This window comes from Monodon monoceros, unplaced genomic scaffold (genome assembly GCF_005190385.1).
Source record: "Monodon monoceros isolate NGI ecotype Baffin Bay Population unplaced genomic scaffold, NGI_Narwhal_1 Super_Scaffold_20, whole genome shotgun sequence".
In the NCBI taxonomy this organism is placed as follows: Eukaryota; Metazoa; Chordata; class Mammalia; order Artiodactyla; family Monodontidae; genus Monodon; species Monodon monoceros.
This window is the reverse complement of record NW_021703777.1, coordinates 40480580-40495643: the sequence shown is the minus strand read 5'-3', so window position 1 is coordinate 40495643 and position 15064 is coordinate 40480580. Positions and strand designations below refer to the sequence as shown.

General features: G+C 38.7%; 1 protein-coding gene across 4 annotated transcripts in view; it reads right to left on the bottom strand.

Annotated features, from left to right (window-relative positions):
• HNRNPD (heterogeneous nuclear ribonucleoprotein D) overlaps positions 1 to 14268 on the bottom strand; it is a 17187-nt gene extending 2919 nt beyond the window's left edge. Inside the window, exons 1-6 of one of the 4 annotated variants that reach the window (XM_029234937.1) lie at positions 13682 to 14227; positions 11778 to 11834; positions 2540 to 2708; positions 1766 to 1927; positions 562 to 693; positions 31 to 130 (exon numbers count right to left, since the gene is read on the bottom strand). In XM_029234937.1, the coding sequence (XP_029090770.1) occupies positions 31 to 130; positions 562 to 693; positions 1766 to 1927; positions 2540 to 2708; positions 11778 to 11834; positions 13682 to 13914 (853 nt within the window). In that variant the 5' untranslated portion in view covers positions 13915 to 14227. Of the gene's footprint in view, positions 1 to 30; positions 131 to 561; positions 694 to 1765; positions 1928 to 2539; positions 2709 to 11777; positions 11835 to 13681 lie in introns of all 4 variants that reach the window. The other 3 variants (XM_029234939.1, XM_029234940.1, XM_029234938.1) reach the window with 3 other exon arrangements.
• Positions 14269 to 15064: the final 796 nt, after the last annotated feature.

The following is a 15064-nucleotide window of genomic DNA, read 5'->3' as shown; positions in this document are numbered from 1 at the left end:
AAGATAGAGTAAACTTAGGCTCTAGCTTACCACCACCTCTTCCACGAGCTCTTCCTGCAAATCCTCCTCTAGATCCCCACTGTTGCTGTTGCTGATACTGTTCCTTCGACATAGCTACTTTTATTTCACACTAAAAAGAGAAAAATTATGTTATTGCACTGACTCAAGAAAACAAAAATTATTTTTTTAAAACATACAGTTGGCTGCCCTGATACTGATACTTTCCTCAAAATCAGTTTTTCAATTAAACCAATCATCAGTAGAGAATAATCACTTCTGATGTATCCAAGAAGTATGTGCTTGAGAATTTTACTACATTCTATTTGTTGGGTCCTCAAAAAGTATCTTTTGGTAAAGTCTAGACAAAAACTCACTTAAAAACAAATGTTTCCCTCCTATTCCCCAATAAAAGCAAAAAAACAAGTCAAAAAATGACTGATAAATAAGGAGTCAATGAGACATCTTTAAAGCATACAAACTGAAGCCTTTACAGAAAGTTTAGATGACTGAACTCTTTACAACAGCTAGTATTCTCTACAAGTAATTGGATGCTTAACTTACTTTACTAAGACCAACATTGTGGTATTTCTTTTCCATTATCTTCTTCACTGGTTCCTCTTCCTTAAAGGTAATAAAGCAGAATCCACGCCTCTTATTGGTCTTGTTGTCCATGGGGAGCTCTATGGATTCAACCTGATTATCAAAAAAAAAAAAAAAAAAGTTTTAATACCTTAATTTGTAAGTTTAGTGGGGAAAATGCACAAAGAAAACATGCATTTGGCCCTCGTTCTATATTGTGTCTCTGTTTAATCTTTTAAAAAGTCTTCGAATTAGAATATGCACTCCACCTAAAAAGTTGTTAAACCTGTTTATTAAAAAAAGGTTCATAGGGTATTGACACTTGCTACCTAATTCAAGGGTCACAAACTCAAATGCCCGCCCACCCACCAAGTACAAGCAGAAGGAAACAGTCAATTTTAAGAAAAACAATAAAACTGACTGTGTTTGGGAGAAAATGGGGAATGGTGAGGATCACTGAAAACTGGAGAACGTATGAGCGACCCAAGGTGGAAGTTGCTACTCCATCTTAGATGGCTGTTGCCAGGCAAGAAGGCAGTTCCAATGTCACCTGCTCTTACAAATACTGAAGAAAAGCTAAATATACAGATTTTTGTGGGAAATATCTCAATTCCTAAATACTAACAACATGCAATATGTTCTGCTTGAATCAAACCAAGGATGTCTGCAGGCTGTATCTGGGTCCAAAAGCCACAAATTTCTCAACCTAGCTTTAAATCATTAATTCATAAAAGGAATCTAAGTCTGTAATTAGCCTCATAAAATTTGCACATACACGTGCTTAAATTGAGAAGGCGTTACACCCTATTCTCAGTTTATTTCTTCCCTATTCTCAACTGCACCATTTCCTTCTACATCTCAGGTAATCCAACCTGAATTTCTTCCTCGTTTATAGCTTTCTACTAATCCAGTAAATTCCACAATAAGAAAATGTCTACTTCATCTTTGCGTATGGTATGCCCAAGGATGCTATGCATATAATAGTTCCTCAATAAACTAGAAAATGCAATCATCTAACCTTCAAAGACCTGCTAATAATGTATTTATACTGTCCTTATTTCAAAACAAATCACATAATCTGTCCAAACTTCAAAACAACTTTGGAAAACTCAGTGAAAAACCTATAATGTGACAATTATATTCACACTAATTTTAACAAAAACTAGGTCAAAATATTATCACATACCTCACCAAAACCACCAAAGTACTCCCTTATTTTCTCTTCAGGTGTATCTGGAGAAAGGCCACCAACAAAAATTTTTTTAACAGGCTCTTTTGTTTTCATGGCTTTGGCCCTCTTAGGATCAATCACCTTCCCATTCAATTTATGTTCTTTCTGATCCATGACCTAAGGAAATTGAAATTTTTCATTTGAAAGATATATATCTTAAGTTCAGAGATTATTAACTTACTTAAAAATAATTATAGTTAAATAAATATAGCTAATGCCAGGCATATGTTGACCAGCTCACAATTAAACTGTCAATTGTGGTGATGTGATATTAGCTAATATATACCAATGTTTAAACCTAAAGGTCAGTAAGAATGAGGAGTTAATCAATCACTAGACAACCACCATGCCTTTAACTATTAGCAATATAAGCATGATTGCTACTTTCCTGTAGCCTAAAGACTAAAATGTAAAATGATTCAGTCAGAAGTTTCTTGCCTAGCAAATTTCAAAATCTGTATTTCTGTGAACTTAACACAGCATATCCTTCTAATTAGGCATCTTTAAGGTTTTTAAAATTAATTTTAATACAGTAGAGCCTGACACACAGGAAGTTTTCAGTAAAAAAATCTTGAATCTGACTCTCTTCATAAAACATATTGGCAAGAGCTGTTATCTCTTCCTTCGTATGACTGCAAAAGGGGAAATCACAAATAATAGGCAGATTAATTGTATCAAACTATTCACATATTTTACATTATTAACTGATTAGAACACATGGCACACTACCTTATCTACACTCTCCGACTCTTTAAATAGCACAAAGCCAAAACCCCTTGATCGCCCTGTGATAGGATCTAACTTCAGAGTGCAGTCTACGACTTCACCAAATTTGGAGAAGTAGTCCTTCAGATCTTTCTTTGTAGTGTCCCAGCTAAGGCCTCCTATAAACATTTTCCTGTAAAGACAAAAAGCAATATTAAAATGCTAAAAATTTTTTTTAAATTTTGCCTTAAGTATCCACATCAATAATACTTCCCCAAAACTGCACCAATTTACTGGGCAGTGTATTAAAATGTCACTCTTCCTACATAACCACATTATCAAGAACACCCTATTACAGTTATGGAAAGTTTTGTCACTACTGTGCCTGCATAATTACAAAATAGGGAGCAAGCAGCAGATTAAGTCTTTTGACTTGCCAAAAAGAGAAATGTATCCCCAAAGTAAAAACAGTATACACTGTCTTTCTTAAATTACAAGTTAAATACTGGTAACAGCAAAACAGAATTTCACCTTGAAATTTCTCTTCCAAATTTTTATTAAACTTACAAAAAAGCTATGAGGTCCCCATTAATCACAGTAACTAGCGTGTGTCTATGCTGAAGCTCCTTTCTCAACTGTTCTCTCATTAACAAAACTCTTAGCACATAAAATGGGAAAGTCTCACAATTAAGTTGTAAACCAAATTTTTTGATGTGCTAAGGGTAAGAATCCTTAATAAAGACAAAAGTAATCACGTAAGCAATTTAATGAACAAAAAAATTACCCACTGAAGCACAATCCACTAATTAACCTAGATGATTTATTTTCAGTAGAACCTCAGTTAACCAGCAATAAAATATTTAAACCTTTAAAACACTAAGTGACAGGTGGTAAGTGGAAACCACCAAGACACTTCAAAACCAAAAATGCATCCCCCCCCCAAAATAATTTAAAGTGAAATCTTACTTTTATTACAGCAAAAGGCCATAAAGCTCAGACCTGGCAGCTCTGTGATCCCTTTTACATCTGCCCCCTTTACCCACTCCCACAAAAGAGCTAACATATACCTCCCTCCTACCCTTTAAAGAGACAGGACTAGAGATTGTTATTTTAAGGATAAACTGTCAGAATTTGTTATGTGAGGGCTAAAAATCAATTTCACCATCGGAATAAAATCATGCTTGGTCAATGACTTCTACCTTTGCAACTGCAGTGGGTCAGGGGGAGGGGTGGCGATGGGGGTGTCGTGCTAACTTCCAGCTCTGAAAAGGAATTAAAGCAGGAACATCTCCATCTTGTGGGCTTTTTAGGATATCACCACTAAAGCCAATTCTTGCAACAAGAGAACAAAGTCTATCCCTAGAATAAGATCTTGCTTCTGCTTAACCTGAAGATGCCAGATTAACTGAGGTGTTACTGTTCTTACTATTTTTATCAGACTTGTTCTTACTTCTAATAAAGTTAATGCAAAAGAAGTCTTATTTTTAGGCATATAGTGTGCTTCCCATTTAGGTTAGGTTTTCAACTTGTACCTGTATTCTAGAGCTGGGCTATTTATATGCTTTACATTCAGGACTTCTGCTAATAAAATTTCCATGCTTCAAGCAACTTTTATTAACTCTTTTTATATTTTATAATCAAATGAGCATAACAAAACACCCACAATATTGTACAGGTATTATTAATGTTTACTGCCAATTCCATGGGGAAAAAAAGTTGAGGTATTTTCTCAATTACATTTTCTTTCATATCCAGTGAAATAATATCCAGTCCAAGTTACTTAAATCGCCTTAAGCACCTTTATTTTTAACCTAACAATCCAGAGCACTTCCTTCATAGATGAAAGTACATTACCAACATTTACTCTTTCAAGGTGAAGAGAACACTGCTATCTTTTTAAGGATGAGAAAGAAACGGACTTCAAGGTAATGACCTCTTGCTCAGATGTTCATGGAAAGTTCTAGATAGAAACTTCAATTAAATTGAAATTTAACTATTAAATTACCACTTCTATGATTACTACAGAAACTTTCCATCGATAATTTAACAGTTTGAAATTACTTCAAGCTGAAGAGAATAACAGAAGTCTTTAAAAAAAAAAAACTAAAATTGAAAGGCAAGAAAATTCTGTGTCTGTTCGGTCTGTTCCTCAGAGACAGAACTAGTTTTGATTTTATTTAACCAAGGCAATATTTATATTGAGTTGTGTCCTCAATTTAAAATTATCAAAAAAATAATTACAAAGAAATAAATAAAAAATGAGGCACGTTATTTAATTCACAAACCCCAAACTTTTTCTCAACATTGGGAGTCAGTTTTCTTAAATACTAGATAAGCATACTAATTCATCAACTGGCCCAGTAGGTGTTCTCTTACTGAAAGAAACTTTCCACGTTTAATATAGTCTTGAGTAAAGAAGTTGTTAAATGTCTACCTTAGAGTTAAAAAGGGTCACCGAAGAGGCTATCCTTCTTAATCAAATCCCATTTATCCAGAATATAAATGTCCTAGTCAACTATAATTTATACATCCATAGAATGATTACTGTTTCTCAAAAAATTAGAGCAACATATGTAGTAAAACTTCAGCTATCCAGCACCTTTAGAGAATGAGAAGCCAAATAGTCTACCCTCCTTCAAGCATTGCCTGCCTTCCTAATCTCTCTCCCCAATTGTTTTTAACCTTCAATTACTTGGAATGATTTTTTTTTTCCTATAGCATATCACACACACTCTTCTGCCTTCCTAATCAAATAGAGTAATCATGATTTAACATTGAGTCAGTCACCACTAACACACTATGCTACTACAGCATTCCCGTAGGGTCTTCTGAACTTAGAGAACTATGTATTAATACACTAAGTGCATCTTATTTCTTAGCTCTTTTAACAAGCTCTAGTTTTCATTTTTGCCAGATTAATCAGCAGCTGCTATTCTAAAATGCTTCCCCCCCTTTCATTTTTTAGGAAGTCAGCTGGCACTCAAACTTTTCAAATTTGGGGTAAAGTAAAATTAAACAGCCTCTGAGCAAGAGCTTAACTAGCTCTTTTTTGAGACAAATTCATTACGTTTTGGCAGCCCAGAAGCACTCGTTTTCTTTTGCTCTAATAAGGGTGCTGCACAACTGATAACCTAACCAGACAGGTGGATATACTACAATGAACACATACTGTACCAAATCCATTCTATCTTTACTAAATCTAGCATATTGAATAAATTCACCCCATTTTTACTCAGTAGACACACCAAAATATACATGTGTAACAAATAAGAAAAAGTCTGTTATCTTAATTCTGGATAAATGGGAACTTATTTTAGCCTCTCTAAAACACCAGCATTCTGACATGCTCTGCCTCAAATTATAGGATGGTATATATAAGATGGTATCAATTTAAACTTTCTATATTTTATATTACTGTATCTTGCTTAAAACACAATACCTAGTGTCTGTCCAGATTACCTTTGCTGCCTTGAACACAAAGACTGACTTTCAAGTCGCTTTCACCCCTGCCGAGATGTGCAGAACACTTTACAATGAAGGAGAGCTGGAACTTCAGAAAAATCCTGAGCAGCTCAAGTTAAAACTACAGCACAGGACTTGTTCAAGTAGCAGAAATGGGCCCCTAATACTGCAATACAAGCTTAAAATTTGATCCTTACTTGTAAGTGAATCAATAATCCCAATTAAAGTGTAGGACTTTACCTACAGTATCAACGAAGTTTAATTTCTTAATCCTATCTGTAAAGTTATTTAGCACCCCAAAGGCAATATAGTATTCAACTTAAAACACCTACTCAACAATTGAAATATTCTTGCCTTACAGATACTGACATTATACTATACTATAATATTAAATGACAGGCACAAAGTTATACAACTCAGTGCAGATAACTCTCCAAATGAGAATTTAGGTTGCTTTGTGGGACATTCTCGAGAGGAAGTACATTTAGAGGCAGTAAGCCAAACTGCTTGGGGTTTAAATCCTTCCTCCAGAACTAAGAGCTTACCTCTATTTGCAGTGAGGATTTAAATGGCACAGAACATGGTCTAACACATCCCAAGTGCTCAATAGAAATAAATTACTATTTAGTAGGGATAGAGCACAATCTAAATAAAGCAGTTTTTTCACTTACTCAATGGCTTAAATTTTTTTTAATCTGCATGAGCTATATGAAGTTTCCAACATTAAAGGGAAACGGCCAGGATGAATTTTATATAAATGGATCCTAAGATTAGTTTTAATGCTAAAGACTTAACCCAGAAATTTTAAATATACCATGTAAAAACTACAGACTGGAAATTAGGTTTTCTAAGCTCTTAAATAAAATGTAGTTCCAAAATCACACTGATGACTTGTCTGTACTCTACATAAATGCCAGTAACTTCAGTAAGGAATAATTTCAAAATATAAACAGCAATATATATGGAGCAGTGCTGGCTGGTGGAATTACTGTTTTTTCCCATCTAAGAACTTTACTCTCAATACTACTGAGGTCTCTAGGTTTAACACTCTACTCAACAGTAAGTATTTTTTATATAAAGACACTTGGCCCTACTACCCTACTCAAGGTAAATGATAAACACATCATTACACTTTTCCCCAATTTTGGAAAGGGAAAAAACGGATTCTGTAACTTTTAAACACTTCCTAACAACTCATGGCCTTCCATATGTGGTTTCATAACAAATTCTGACAGTTTAAAAACTACAACAGCATGTCGATCTGATATACATTTCAAGTACACAACATAACTGGCCAATCACTGTCACCTTTTAGAGTAATGTTACTCAAGCATACCACTAATCCTTATTTAAATAAAACTTCTGGTATTTTATCCTAAAAATTATTCCTTTACAATCCTAAAATGACATTAAGTATAGTGAAATCTCACCAATAGATAAGAAATGAGTATTTATTTTCCTTATAAAATATAGATTTAGTTTAAAATTAAATCAGTAGTTAACCTAAAATGGGGAGGGGGTTACTTTTTTGCAACTAGGTAGTATCACATGGTATCATTTTAGAATCTGTATAAAAAATACTCTTGGAAACAGTTTGACAAACTTTTAACAAGTCAATAAAAAAGATTAATTCCTCTAGGTAATATATTAGATCTCATTTCTTCATACTTTGAATGAACTTAAATGACTAAAAATGTGAGTTGAAACATAATAGCTAATAAACATGACAGTTTTTGAATAAACTTTAAATGTTTAACCCAAAATCTCCCCTTTTCTTCATTTCATTCCCAGGCAGGAATGACATCTTGTATTTTTACTTTTAAAATAAACTCTCAATCAGCTTTATAAGGTAAACTCTCCTCTACCTAGAGGTTAAGGAATGGGGTTTCCTTAACCTAGAGGTTACGGTTCTGGTTAACTGAGATTACTACACATTCACAATTCTATAAAGTTTTTTTTATGAGAAACCAATTTAAATATCAACCCTAAACTCAGAAAATGGTTTTTACCTTTCTTGGTGGAATTTCAGAATCTTGCAATGCTTTAAAATCACATTACTTTTTAATAATAAAGGGGAAAATTATGTAAGATTCATTTCATGACATTATTGGTTAATTTTTGAGTATATTAGCTGATAGTTTTTCATCTATCTTTCTCACAAGACTTGGGGTAGGGAAACTAGAGTTGAGTTTCCTGGCTGTTTGGACTTTATGGTAGTTTCAAGTCTAGATAAGCAGGAGCTTACAGAATAGGACCCAATACTTAAAAACTACCACCTTGATTATTGGCCAAACACTGCTAGTAATAAAACACTCCACCCCCAAAGTCTTAAATGTCTAGCTCCAATGTACAATATGTAATACTCCAAAAACTAAAACATGCTTACCTTTACTCCACAGGAGTAAACCACTGGCAGTATCAACTATTAAGGCACAGGATAAATACACACAAGCTATGAAAGCAGGCTATGTAGTCAATCTTCCTGTGGTGAGCATTGTTTCCAACACACAAATCAGCAAACCAAGTAACGAACATGTTGTATTACCTGAGACCACACTGTTGGAAGTGAAGTAACAGAAACAGATCCCACGCTTCCAGCATCCAGTTCAGTGCCCTATCTACTAAAATGTTGAAGCAGAACTAAAGTTGTTTCACTCCATTTGTGAATCTGCACACACTCGAGGTGCACAGGTTTAATCGGAATAGGGAAAAAGTTATTATTCTATTACTTTTTAAATGCTTTCAAGCTAAAACTAATCATTCTCCATGCTGGCCATGAATCACACACAATAGCAGATTCAAAACCTTCTTATATTAAGTGCACCCTTACAGATGACAACACCCAAGCAATGTTTAAAAAAAAAATACGAAGTATACACTTAATTTATTATAGAAGGGGCCACAAGTATATTTATCTCAAAAAGCAGCACTCAAAAACTTCAATGATATTCTCCAATTCCAAACCCAAAAGGTCAGGTGATTTTTAGTATCCTTCATGATAAATAAGAATTTGAAATGAAAAGAATTTAGTACTCCTTCCTTAGGTGTTAATCATCTCAAATCTGGGGGCATCCACTACTACAATTAACCCAGGAAACTTGTCAAAGATTCCCAAGAATGCTAAAATTCAGACCCATGTACTCAGGGTCTCAACTTTACAGTAAATCCAACTTAGGAATCAAAGGCCCGTAAATTTGGCGTTAAGACTGCTTTATCTAAAAGTAACTGCTCTTCTACGAAGCAAACAATGTTCAAGATGCCCCAGAAGCACTAGGGTATAGATTATAATCTCAAATATTTAAAACAACAAAGTGTTAGGTAAACCCATTTCTTAAAAATTAAACAGGAGACAACCTACAGCACAATTAATTCACAAAATCCTCAAACAGGAAGAATCACACTTGGGTTTATACACTAATGGTTACAGAACTAGATCAACAGTCCTGTTATTAGAAAAGTATTGCTGTACTTTGGCTCATAAATGAACGGGATTATTCTGCTTCTTACCTAACCCAATGCAGGCAAGTCAATGTACCTACCTTGTAAAATTGCAAGCTACTACAATATTACAGTTCCCCAATAATCATGAGAAAGTAAAAACTCTGTCTCCAGGTAGCTTGCTATACATGGCATGCGTATTTTGCCAGACCCTAATTTTAAAGTACCTACACACTGAAAGGATCATAGCCCTATAGAGGACATAATGAGTTCACACCAAAATGGGAAATCTCAGTGCAATTGCTTTTAAGTAAAAACTAGGGATGATAAAGTTGGAAAAATTATAATGAGATGAACTCAGGAAGGTATTTTACTATGGAAGTGAATAATTACTCTAAAGGTCCATAGTAAATTGTGGAAACACTTTACTCCACTAGAGGTATAACAAGCATGTCCTCCTCAAAATAGCTGTTTATTCTTGTATTTAAAAAAACACTTAAGTCTGCAACAAATTGATTTTTTAAATAGTTTTAGGATGAAATTGTAATTCACTTCAGTCTCAAGTTAGAATTGTAAAAAGATTCACACACAGAAATGTGTTTAAGAAATTAAATTTAGATTTTATATCTAGTAACCAGTCTTACCCTCACTACTATTATGAAACTTCTGCCCAATTTCCCTCAAACTGGGAGACAGAGAACAGATAGGGTGGCAAGTGCAGACACCAAAAAGATTAAGTCTTGAGGGCTTTTTGTTCAGAAAGAAAAACAAGAATACGTGTAAAGGATGAGGCTGACAGGAGAGTAATTTTTTAAAAATATTTATTTATTTATTTGGCTGCGCCGGGTCTTAGCTGCGGCACGCGGGAACTTTTGTTGTGGCACGCGGGGGTACGTTATTTTAAAAGTCAAATATTAAACTTTAAAAATGAAAATATTTGTTAAATGTAAACTCAAAGTAAACCTCATGATCTAAAATGTTCATTAACCATAAATATTTAATTGTCCATTTTTCCTAAGAGTTCAAGAAACTTGCAAAGTTATAGTATTAACTAACAGACCACATATAATTTCTGCAAGCGTCAAAGCAACGACCTTTAAACGTAAGTTTACGACCCTTTCAAATTACTGAAAATAATTGCTTACATATTTGAAATATGTAATGGAGTAATAAAGTCAAGTACAGTTATAATTTCTTATTTAGTTTGCCACTATTACCTAGCAGTGAAACTGAACTATCACAGGACCAAAGAGAATAATTTCCATCATAAAACTTTTATTCTGGGGACTTCCCTGGCAGTCCAGTGGTTAAGACTCCACGCTCCCAATACAGAGGGCACGGGTTCAATCCCTGGTCTCGGGGAAGATCCCCAGTGGCGCGGCCAAAAAAAAAAAACCAAACAACTTTTATTCTGTATGTCACACTTTATCTCCAATATAAAACTGGACAGATTTCAGTTAAAGAAAATAATAAGCTCCTGTAAAAGGTAAATACTGTCCCAACTGGGCTCTTAGAATGTTGTTTGTACAGATGTTAAGTCAACTATCTGCAAGTTACTGGCCCTCTAAACTCCAGTGGTGGTAGATACAAACTCCTGGAAAACTCAAACATAATCCTGAAGGCAGAAATACTGACATTTAGGGGAAGAGGAGGGATAAAAAGAACAATACTCAATCTACCAGCCTTTCAAAAAGTCATGCAATTGTGAATACACGTCAACCAACCAACTGTAATTAACATTCCAACCAAATCACACTGAAAATCTAAAAATCTGATTTAAGCTGTAGTGGAAAGCCACATCAGCATGCCTTTAATAGTACATGTGCAATTCTTATTAAAGTTCTATTTACAAATATGGTTGGTGATTTTTTAAAAATGTCATTTTTGCATATACATCACTACTTTAAAAATTGTTTTACTACTGACATTTCCAGAATATTTCAGTATAACATGCAATACATTTTAAACACACAACACTTTATTGTAGCAGATAACCTTCACGTATAACATTAAACTTAGAATTACACGAAAAATTTTTTTGTCTTAAAACAAATCAAATTTAAAATTAAATACTCTTTCTTGCCCAAATATAAAAATATCATTACTAATTATATTAAGCTTTAATTGGCCAAACCACAATTACATGCATTACCACAGACCAAAAACCATGTAATGGCCATCAATTTTGCCCAAAGATCACACATGATGCCTAAAAAGGTTTTATATCCCAGGTACAAAATATCCTACTGTACTAAAGTCTAGAATTTCCTGGGAATCAATGGGCAACTAACCAATACACAGCCTCCACATGTTATGACTATTGAAACCTTTATATTACAGAAATAAAATTTAAAAGTTTTACCATTCTTCCCGCTGTGCCGTCGCTGCTTCAGAGTGTCGTGGGGAGGAGTTTGAATGGCTAGGGAATTAACAACCGGTACAGCAACCAATCAAAATTCTAGTTTTAGTTTTTGACATTGTTAGGGTTAAAAACTTTAATTCATTTACACTTCGGTTCAACAGTAGATAACTACAAAGGCAGCTGCTTTGTGACTTGAAAAATCAGAACAGAAAGCCCGCCCCAAACAGTAAGTTACACAATCATTTGGGTGCCTCTGTCCAAGTAACAGAATTCAGAAAAAAACCAAAATGTTAAAAGGCTTAAGTTTCCAAATACTTAACATATCCCTTTCTTAAACTAAGCTATATATAATTCCAGATAAATTAAGAAAAGCTCGTTTCCCATCCCACCTCCACTCTCCCAAAGCCAGCACAATCAGCAAAACAGCCCGACAAGAGTCTGCCTAGGCTGAGAATATTAAATCCTATATTCCAAAGGGCTTATCTCTCCCCCCTCCAAAGCCTGTGCTTTTTCCTAATAAAGAGAATGTTTTCCAATATTGAGTTAAAGCGACACTTTATTGCTTTTACCTTCCAGCCAACACCTTTCTCCTTATTACAGCGAAAAAAATTACACACACACACACCCCAATTACAAAAAGTAAAGGAAGCGTTAACCCAACATCAGCGATCAGTAACGGGAATAAGAAAACCCAACCAAGAACCCCTGATTTAGTCCCTCCTGCTAACTCCTATATTCTGTTCCCGGCTCCCAAACGCTGCGTTCTAAAAAATTTTATGCAGCTTTAAATAACATATACAAAGTATTCCAATCGGAGGAAACAAGTTACTACTTAAAAACCTGCAAAAAGAATAAAAGCCATAGCACATTACAGAATTTGTTCATTTTATGAGAGAAGGCTGGTGGGCCTCCTGTAACTTAACTGGGTGAGAGCGGGAAGGAGAAATCAAGAGAGACCAAAAAAAGGATTCTGGGCACGGCGTGGGTTGTAAAAAATGAAAATTGCGCAGAAAAAGTAAGGTAAGAGTACACTATCTGTACGAACAGTTGAGGAACCCAATAGCTGAGGGCGCGAAAAAGGTGCGCGGTTAGAATAACTCTGCGGGGTGGGGGAAGGGCGGTCAGCGAGTCGGAGGTAGAACAGCTCCAGTCAAGTGCAGGCTCCGCCGACAAGGAACTTGAAGAAAGCCCTTGGAGCAAAACCAACGTACCAACAGGCGATTCGGGGAATTTCACCAGGCCCAGTTGGTTCCGTAGGCTGGAAAGTGGGGAATATGCAAGCAAGCCGTTGTGCGATGGTGTACAGTAGAAAAACGAAAAGGCTGAGGCGAAACTTACTCAAAATACTGAAAAACATTCGGCCTGAAGCCAAGACGGGAGGAGCAGAGCTGGACAACCTACACGTTCCCCGAAGCATGTGCTTACAAAGAATGGCATCGTCTAGGGATGCTGCAGTGAGAAGCACCAAATAAACCTTAGTTATCCAGGCATAAAGGATTTTTGTGTCTGACTGCGTTTTTATGCCCAGGACTTTAGGAAACTGGGGAGAGAGAAGACAGCGGGAAAAGAAAAAAGGTACCCCTCGACAGGCGGGAAAAAATCCTGGCGGCTAAGTCGGTGGGAGGAGACCCAAGGCGAGGGAGGGAAGAAGGGCGGGCCGGGGAGCAGCATGGTGACGGCTAAAGGTGGAAACGTGTGTGATGGGGGAGGGGGCGATTAGCAGGCAGGGGAAGAAGGAAATGAAACCCCGGGGGAGCCCGGCGTAGAGAAGGGGATAACAGTGCAAAGAGGCTGCACGGGAGCCTGGAGCACCGGGGGGAGAGCGGGAACGAGGCCTAAGGGGGGGGGAGGGGGGGGGGGGGGGGATAGTTGGGCCTGACTATCCCGGGCCGCCCCTTACTCACCCTTCATCCTCCTCGTTCTTACTGGCATCGATCTTCGCCCCCTCCGACTCGGCGCTGCCTCCTTCGGTGCCTCCGGCCGCGGTTCCGCCCCCGGTCCCGGCTCCGCTTCCCGCCGCCGCCGCTGCCCCCTGCGCCGCCACCACCATGGCTCCCTCCTGTTCGCCCGCCGAGCCGCCTACCGCCGCTGTTGCTGCCGCCGCCGCCCCGTCCCCGCCAAACTGCTCCTCCGACATAGTGCTACTGCCTCCGCCGCCGCCGAGACTACACCCGCCGCTACCGCGAACCGAAACTAGCAGCAAAGTAATCCCCGCCGCTGCCGCGCGCCCGCTCTACCGCGCGAAGCACACAAGACAGAGAAGGCGCGCGTGGCTGCAAAGGCTCCTGCGCCTCTCCCCGGCCTGCCCCCCTTGCCTCCCACTCTCGCGCGGCGCGCACTCCCACTCTCGTCCGCCGCACTAAAAAAGAATAAGAAGCAACGGCAGCCGCTCTCGCCTCCTCCTCGCTTTAATGGCGCCGCCGCGGACCACCTAAAATGGCCGACGGAAGAACGGCGCGTCCCGGTCACGTGGCGCGCGAGCGCGCCCTTTGCACCTCCCCGCCCCCCTCTACCGCTAGTTTTTTTCCCCTTCCTCCTCGGTCCCGCCCTCTCGCTCCCTTTTATACCTTCCTCGCACGCGCTGCGCCGCACAGCGTGGGGCCTTTAAAGGGAACCGGAAATGGCGTTCTATAAGACGGCCGCGCGGAGACCATCGAGAACAAGGAGGGCTGTTTCGAAGGCGCGGCTAGAAGGGCCCCTTCGTCCGCCGCAGCTTTTCCGAGGGTTCCTGGTCGGCTCACCCCAATCCCCACCCCCACCCCCAGCAGCGGGCGGGAGCAGCGGCGTTGGGCAGGGGTGTGGTAGCACCTCCCGGAAGGCGGCTGTGCCTTGTGCGCCTGCCGATTTGGAGTGGGGGAGGGGAGGCGCACAGCCGGCTGCTCCCCGCGTGTTAGCGGTGCCAGCCGGAGAAGGGAGGCTACGCTGAGGTGTCGGCCTTGTCCCACAGACTCCGGGGAACGCCTGGCTCGCGATAGCCTGAGCGAGGCGCCGCGGCTGGCCGTGCGCGTGCACGGACTGCGGCAGCTCCTCCGGCCGCCGTAGTCGCCCGCGACCGGGTGACATTGAGGTTTCCCCGGCTGCAGCTGCCGCGTTTCCCAGACCCTGGCGGGCAGGCTGAGGCCGTTGATGATTAGGGCTGCTTTTCTTTTAAGAGTTGCTTTCCAAGTAAGACTTCTGCTTGCCTGCTTTTCTCCTGAAATTTTTCGTCAGAAGAAGCAAGTAACTTGCGTATTTTAAGGAACAGGGATTGTTTTGCATTGCTTGCTGTATTTGAGGATCCTGAAACC